Source organism: Lycium barbarum, chromosome 3 (assembly GCF_019175385.1).
Source record: "Lycium barbarum isolate Lr01 chromosome 3, ASM1917538v2, whole genome shotgun sequence".
Taxonomy (NCBI): Eukaryota; Viridiplantae; Streptophyta; class Magnoliopsida; order Solanales; family Solanaceae; genus Lycium; species Lycium barbarum.
Window position 1 is genome coordinate 136302447 of NC_083339.1, and position 8341 is coordinate 136310787.

At 37.9% G+C, this 8341-nt stretch overlaps 1 protein-coding gene across 1 annotated transcript; it reads left to right on the top strand.

Moving 5' to 3' along the window:
* The first annotated feature begins 2638 nt into the window (after nucleotides 1–2638).
* Nucleotides 2639–5625, top strand: LOC132632792 (putative pentatricopeptide repeat-containing protein At1g10330). Its single transcript, XM_060348868.1, has one exon. The coding sequence runs from the start codon at nucleotides 3189–3191 to the stop codon at nucleotides 4590–4592; it is 1404 nt and encodes a 467-aa protein (XP_060204851.1). The 5' UTR covers nucleotides 2639–3188; the 3' UTR covers nucleotides 4593–5625.
* Nucleotides 5626–8341: the final 2716 nt, after the last annotated feature.

Genomic DNA, 8341 nt, shown 5'->3' on the forward strand with positions numbered 1-8341 from the left:
CGCCGCTCTCTGTTCCTGCAACATTTCAAAAGTTAAACGCAAGTCAATATTATCATTCGGGGTATCCGGTTCTTTCCGGACTTGTGTCCCGGACAAAGTAATTGAATTGTTAGTATTTAAAGGGTTAGTGGGGTTTGGCAATCCTCGTGGCCCGCTGCCTTCATTTTCGGCCACGATCTCGTTGTTGTTGACGTGACCAGATTGCCCACTGTTAACCATTTGGTCCGTTTTTTCAGAGACGGACAGTAGATGTTTCTGATTTTGATGGGTAAGATAGAGATCAAGATCAAAGACCACTATTATCCTAGCCCCACGGTGGGCGCCAAACTGTTTACCCCGATTTTGGATAACCAATTAAATTTATAAGTGAGTATAGGATATGTGCTTGGATCTTGATGTGTATTAGATAGAGAAAATATGTATGTGAGGGTTCTTCAATAAAACGACTAATGATGACAATTTACTATGAATGTAAACGTTTATGAATAATGTTGAATACTTGATGGAAGAAACACAATATAAATGGAAACAAGTATCCTTGGCCGGATTAGATATTGAGAGAGAGATTGCATATATGTTTTTCTATTACAAGTGTTCTTGGAAAATGAAGAAGCCAACCCTTACAAAGGAGGGGGATATGCCCTATTTATAGTGTGACTTCCATGGGTTTCATCCAATATGAATTAATAAAATAATAATAATAAGGACAGCTCTGCACGGATTTGGTGGGATTAGACTGACGGCGCCGTCTGACACACGCATGGTGGGTAGTTGACCATGACAGGACGCTACTGGCACGTGGCTCGCGTGTAACGGCCACACGGACCAACGGCTACTCGGACCAACAGCCGTACGGGCCAACGGCTACTCGGACCAACAGCCGTACGGGCCAACGGCTACTCGGACCAACAGCCGTACGGGCCAACGGCTATACGGACCAACGGCCACAAATGCTCGGGTCACCGGGCTTGGTCGTTCCAATGACGAAGAAGGCAGATCAGTCGGTCTCCTCGCTCCACCGGTTTGCCTTGCATCCGGTTTTTACCGTATACAATGGTGAGGGTGTGTGGGTACGTAATGCCCAACTCATTTTTTTTTCTCTAGAAACCAAACTGTAGCATCTCTTTAGTCGTTAGGCTTTTTTTGGGTTATATGTGCAAAACGTGGAAAAAGTAGTACAGAATCTGAAACTTGAAAGTCATGATCGATGAACATGTCATTAATTTCTTTGAAACGAAACCGATGTTGCAACTCAATGAGTTTCAAGTTTCAGAATTTATATTTCCCCAAGCGTTGCATATATTGTCAAAACAAAGCCTAGTGTGCAAGTTCGACCAAATGGTGTAGTATAGTTGTCGTGCTGTCGTTAATTAGCAATACATAATCTAAGAAATACATGTGAATGCATACTTTTCTGTCCACAAAATGAATTAACTTTAATGGCGAGTCAAGCGTATTATGGAGTGTCATTATGTTAAACTGATTAATAATACACAATTATAACACTTTAAGACCTATGTAGTATGCCTTTCCGCACATTATAGGTCAAAGAGAATTAGAAAACCGAGCGATGGTAAGGAACCGCTGACTTGACATGCGTGTGTTGGTTTGGTGCTTTCTACCATTTTCTTTCGAGAGTCGCTAAATTTATGACAAATAATATTATATGAATATATATTTTTTCATCCTCAAAAGATTTTTTTTCGTTATATAAAGTGTGATTAAGCTTAGATTTTACAACTTAAATTGAAAAATTAGATTTTATGAATCTTTTTTGTCTACAACAACGAAATATTATTTAAATGTCAATGCTTTTATAAGTGTACAACAACCATTATTTATAATGGACAAAAAATTTCGAACCTAACGATATCATTATGGAGAGATTTGACTGTCTTAAGAATTATATTTGCATTAACGCTTAAAAATTGGGACAAAATTTAAATTATGACCAATAAACGGCATAAATCAGTCAAGCTTCTGGTATTTGTTTCTTCTGACATGATATTTGGGCTGTGTTGGGGAAGGGCCCAATAGGGATAATATCCAGGATCGATGAAGTAAAGCTGGGCATTTTAGATGGGTGTTTGTGGTGAAATTTGTTACTTATTACAAACGGTGAGTTCCCAATGATGAAATCACAGTATTAATAATGTAGGTAACCAAGCAAATGTAAGTTGTTTAGTATTACTAGTAATTAGACAGCTTCAATCTTTTTGCACACGTTTTGATTGATTCTCTTTGCTTGGACTAGCCGCTTTTGCACTATCATTTAAATTTCTTTGTATTTTGTCAACATGATAAATAATAAGCAATGCCTAGAATATTTCTTTCTGGAAACCAAATTCTAGCAACTAGCCATTTGGTAATTCAAAAGAAATTAAAGAATTTCATCCATTGAATATTTTCTTTCTTGAAGGTAGGGTCAATGATGTTAGTAAAACTAATCTCCCATGCCAATTTTGGTTATAGGTGGACCACACGCTAATTAAGACACGAGGTAATAGTTATCATTAGACACACTCTTCTACCACCGAAAAATAGAAAATAAATAGGTAACAATTGATGATACAAGTTGTTATTCTTTGATAAAATAGTTTAATATCCGTAGCTGGACTAGAAAATTTTACTTCTCTTCGACTAGGTATATGTTATCAATTCCTCACGAGAAGAAGAAGAATGTTAATATGTAAGCAGAAAATAGACAAAAACCATTTTAATCAAGTTAGATAATGTTGTGAAGTAATTAGACTGCTTCAACTTTTGATGCACACTTTTTGCTTAATTCTAAATTTGCTTAGACTAGCCGCTTTTGAATAAAAAACTTTATCTTGTATTTCACCAACACCAGTTATATTGGTGAAGTATTAGAAGTAATTAGACAGCTTGAATTTTTGATGAACACGTTTTGCTTAACTCTACATCTGCTTAGACTTAGCCGCTTTTGAATACAGAAATTTATTTTGTATTTCACATACACTAGTTGTGCTAATTTTTTTTTTAAAAAATATTTCAAAGGTTTGTTAAACCAAATTACCATACACTTTTGAGTTTACAAACTTGTAAGACAAAACCTCAGGCAACTACGTATCAGTCGAGGGATTAGGGATAGTGAAAACATGGTTGTTCAACAGTTCTTTATTTCATAGGACAGTGAAAATTTCTTTGACTGCTTAGGTTATGTTGGAATGCCAAAGCCAAAAAAACCTGAACATATGCTTCAACTTCTACAGCATTTCATCAAACAGTCAAACCAAATCAAACAAATACACTCACTTGTCACAACCAGTGGTTGTCTCCTCCTTACCTCTCAATGGATCAACACACTTGTTTACAACACCCTTATCAGGGCTTACCTCAACATTGCTCAACCTCAAACAACTCTCACCCTTTTTACCCACATGCTCTTTCATCAAGCTCAACCCAACAGTCATACTTTCCCTTCACTTAACAAAGCAGCCTCATCTTTCCCACCCCATTTGGCTTCATATATAGGCAGTAACCTTCACTGTCAAGTCTTGAAAAGAGGGGTCTTGGGTGACCCGTATGTGTCCACATCTTTTATCGGGTTGTATTCACATGCAGGTGAACTCGAGAGTGCACGTAAGGTGTTTGATGAAATTCCTGAACCGTGCGTTGTCTCGTATAATGCAATGCTTGATGCTTGTGGGAAAAATGGGGATATGGGTTTGGGTTTCTTGATGTTTTCTCGCATGATGTATAGAGATGTTTATTCATGGACTAGTATGATTCATGGGTACATGAAGAATGGGTGCTCTGAGGTTGCGGTTAAGTTTTTCGAGAGAATGATGGTACATGAAGATGTGAAGTGTGGTTTATTGAAGCCAAATGAGGCGACTTTTGTTAGTTTACTTTCTTCTTGCACGTTTTTGGATATTGGTGTGGCATTATATCTAGGGAGGCAAGTGCATGCTTACATGGTAAAGAATGAGGAGTTGAGTGTCTTCATGACGACCGCATTGATTGCGTTTTATGGGAAGATGGGTTGTTTGGTATATGCTTCAAGGGTATTCGATGCAATGGTTAGCAAGCAGGTTTGTGCTTGGAATGCTATGATTTCGTCCCTAGCTTTGAATGGTAGAGAGAAACAGGCATTAATGCTGTATGAGAAGATGAGGGCAAGGGGGCTGCAACCAAATGAGATTACCTTCGTGGCAGTTCTATCAGCTTGTGCGCATGCCAAGCTTGTCGATTTGGGTTTTAAATTATTTAAAGCAATATCACTTGAATTTGGACTTGTACCTAAGATGGAACACTATGGGTGTGTAGTTGATCTCTTAGGGAGAGCTGGGCTACTGCAGGAAGCGTACGACTTCATAAAAAAGATGCCTTTTGAAGCTGATGCCACTGTCTTGGGTGCTCTGATGGGTGCTTGCAGACTTCATGGAGCCATTGAGTTGGGAAATGAAGTAGCACAACTATTGCTCAAGTCACAACCGAATCATTCTGGGCGATATGTGCAACTCTCAAGTATTTATGCTGGCGCAGAGAGGTGGGATCATGCTGCCGCCTTGAGAAAAGCAATGTTAGATGCTGGAATACATAAGGTTCCAGCCCACAGTCTTATTTAGTAGAGCTGATAACTGCACCAGCTTTTATTTTGCAAATTTGTCAATGAGCCTTCTTGGTGATGAGATCTCGACTCATCAAAATCAGCTAAAAGGATCCTGCATATGGATTTTACACACAGATTGAAGCACTGCATAAAGAAAGCTGAAGTTGCAACAGAAAAAATTAAAAGCTGAAGTTGCAACAGGAAAAATTAAGGAAATGATAGATTTCTATGAAAATGCATAGCAGACATGGTTCCCTAATCTGTTTGACGAGGTTATTACTTGATTGGCTGATGGAGTGCAATAAAGTAATTGCAGAGAGAAAATTCTTGGAAAAATTGGACTTCTTGGAGTTAAAAAGTTTTCTTTGAAGGTTCAAATTTGTATGTTGGACTCAGAGGCATATATCAAATGTATATTGGCAGACACGAACTTTAAGGAAGCAAATTTTTATTGCATTTGTCCGCAAGCAGACATGCATCATCTTGACGTGAACAAGTCTACAGGGACTAAAAGAGCATAAAAACTTGTTTGAGGAGCAAGGAGCTTGTTATCTGCTAAGAATAAGAAAAGAGCATCGATTTGACCCGAGCTCTGTTATTGAGAATGCTTATTTAATGAGCGTTGTCAATCTTATGTCTTGAAGGGGATTCAAACCTCTCCATGCTCTTTAGTAATAACATTACGAGCTACATGCTAGTCCAGCAACTGTCTCTAACCTATTCTTTGAGTGCATTTGCTCTTCCTATATATGGAGGAAACTGCTATGAGAATGAAGACATTGAACTATTAGCCAATGTAATGCTTATTGTTATTTGTTAGTATGTAATGCTCATTGATAGTAATAGTTCTAGTTAGTTGTTAGAAGTGATGAGCCCAAATGGTATGTTTCTAGCTCAGATTTGTGATTAAATGTTCACTTTGGTAATAAAAAGTTTAGTTACCAGAAAAAATAGTAAACATGTAATCTCGTGTTAGTTTGGTTTCGATTTGACTTTTTTTGGTTAATACCATATCAAATCAATTCTGGTAGGATTTTTTTTCTTCAATATCAAATCAAATCAATTATGGATAATCACTTTGCTTACAAGACTCTTAACTTCTGATGTATTCAAGCTTGATTTCATAACTGATAATCATGTGGGGCTGCAATAGTTGGAGGGTAGCTTAGCAATCGTGCATTCTTCATTGGCTCTAATGCCGGTTTTGCTCTCTCAAAACCACTCACTTTCCTGAATTGAGGCCCAATTTTATTTACTCTACAGATTATCAGACCTGGGCTTACAGGTATAGGAAATAGCTGAATTGTGGAGGTTATGATTTGGGCATCTATGACTTAAAGAAAGAAGCTTTTTATGCTGTTACGATCCCATTAATCTCGACAAGATACAGAGGATTCTACAACCATTGTAATCTACAATTAAATTGAACAATTAATACATTTTAATGTCTATGCACTAGGGGATGGTCCAAAGAATATTTAAGGCCAAACAGTACTTGGAGGAGGTAGGGTATGATCTTGCTGATGTGCAGCAGACGGAGCATTTCTCAATTAAACACATAAAGGTTTGCAAGGTAGGTTGGCTGCTCATGGAAGACTGGCCACCAGAGATAGGATCTCACAGTGGGGGATTGATACTAGCTTACTATGTCCATGCTATGAGATGAGCAATGAAGATTCGAACCCTCACCGTCAAGGTGAAAGTTCGGTAGCCAATCAACTAAGCTACTAAAATCCCTACTTGCTTGAGTTTTATTTTCTCTTTGTTTGAGCTGTAAATATTTCCCTACTTGGTAATAAAATCCTTTATTTACCCAAAAAAAAAAAAATGAAAAATTATTGTGTAATAATATCTATGCTTCTCTATATTCTATAACTAGTAAATTTGCTCGCGATTATAAAAACAATTTAAATAACGAAACTGCTTCCAAACTACCAATCATTTAGCGGCTGGAATTTATAAGTTGTCTGTGTCAAAATGGATTTATAGCGTTTCTTTTTTTCAGCATATTGTTCGGTATCTGTTCTCTGAGTATTTTTCATTTTCAAGGTTAAAACTTGACATCTCTAAGACAAAGTAGTTACTATTATTGTTGTATTTTGGCATTTAATACATCTCCAAATTATTTTCAAGTTCATACTTGTCAGCAAACTACAAATATTACTGCACTGATAACCAAAAACTCTACAACAAATAATTGAGTCCAGCAGGACCAGCACTCCAGCCCCACGCTTAGCTACTTGAAGTCGAAAAAATGTACTGCGCGGGGGAGCAAGGGCGGTGCACCAGCAGCACTAGCGGCAGACCAATAACCGAGTGCACATCCTGCGGCCGTGTGGTGGAGGAACGATTAAGCCAATCCCACCATCCTTTTCATACCCGCAACTTCAACATATGCATATACACCCTTGTGTCTGGGGCTGCGTTGCGCGAAAATAATCATGCTCCTCATGAAGCAGTCTCCTCTACTTCAGCATATAGCTCTCTGTGGGTGCTTAACGAACAGGAAGAAGAGAGATTCTAGATTATATGGCTCAGCTCTGGAACACAGGAGAGGTGTTGCAGGCAAGAACACAAAGTTGCGCTTATGTCCGACTCCTTTAGAGTTTGGATTAGACGATTAAATAATCCTTGACAAAAACTTATAGAGACTGCTTTACAAAGTCAACAGCAAATGGAAGTCCAGTTTTTAGACAAGAAAATGCATATTTCAAAAAGATAGATGTTCAGTAAACCCCTCCCCTCGTCCAAAAGATACATTCCTCTCTGCCCATATTTGGAAAAAATATATACTTAATCGAACCTATCATTTAGTTGAGTCAGATAAACCGAAAGTGTCCAGCACACTTCCTACGAAGGAAAAAAAGCTGAAATGAACACTCTCAAAAGAGAAGCAAAGCAATATCCCAAAAGTCAAATGGCTTAACTTTGCACTCAATGGGCATGCTGTATTACTTCATAAGGTTTTTAACTCTAAAATTTATAGGAGTACCGACACCTACTGCCAAGCAAGAAGGCAACTGAAATTTAAGGCCATAACCAGTACAGCCACAGTTTTATTGTTAAAAAAAGCTTGTATTTGCTGAAAATACAGTTCTGAATCTTCTCTTCTGATGATCGGAAAGCAGGTATGCTACATTGCTACTGATTTTGGTTTTCCTCAAGTAACAAGGATTGTTACCGTAGATATTACTCAAAGACCTCTAGAGGGTTGATCTCTTCTATTAGCTGCAAGCAGAGTTTCTCACACATAAATGAAACAGGTCTACCTGCATAAAAAGCAAATAAATAAAACAATTCAACACCACCTATAGCATTATGAAATAATGATTCAGACAAGATTTTGTTCAGCAAAGGGTAACCTTTTCCACTTCAAAGTCCTCCTCCTCAAGTTAATCTTGTTTTGGGTGGACAGCTATAAAATGGTGCCTGTTCAACTCTAAATAATTTGGTGAAGAGAAGTTTTTCAGTTTGTAAAAAATTCTACTTATGTGAAAAACATTCCGAGAGAGAAAAACACTTGATCTTACGCTGCTCAGTATCATGGCAGCTCTGGGGTATGCTCCTGAAACTCTTTAAGCAAGACTTGAAGAAAACAAAGTCATCTCAAAAGGGACACAAGTGCAGAAGGACAAAAGGAGTATATAGTATTCCATCCCACTCTGCATTTTCTGGGCACGGCAGAAAGGAAATTATTACCATATGCTTTGAAGGGGAACTAGGGAAGTCAGTGCACCAGTGTTAAAATATTTTGATGATCTAGAT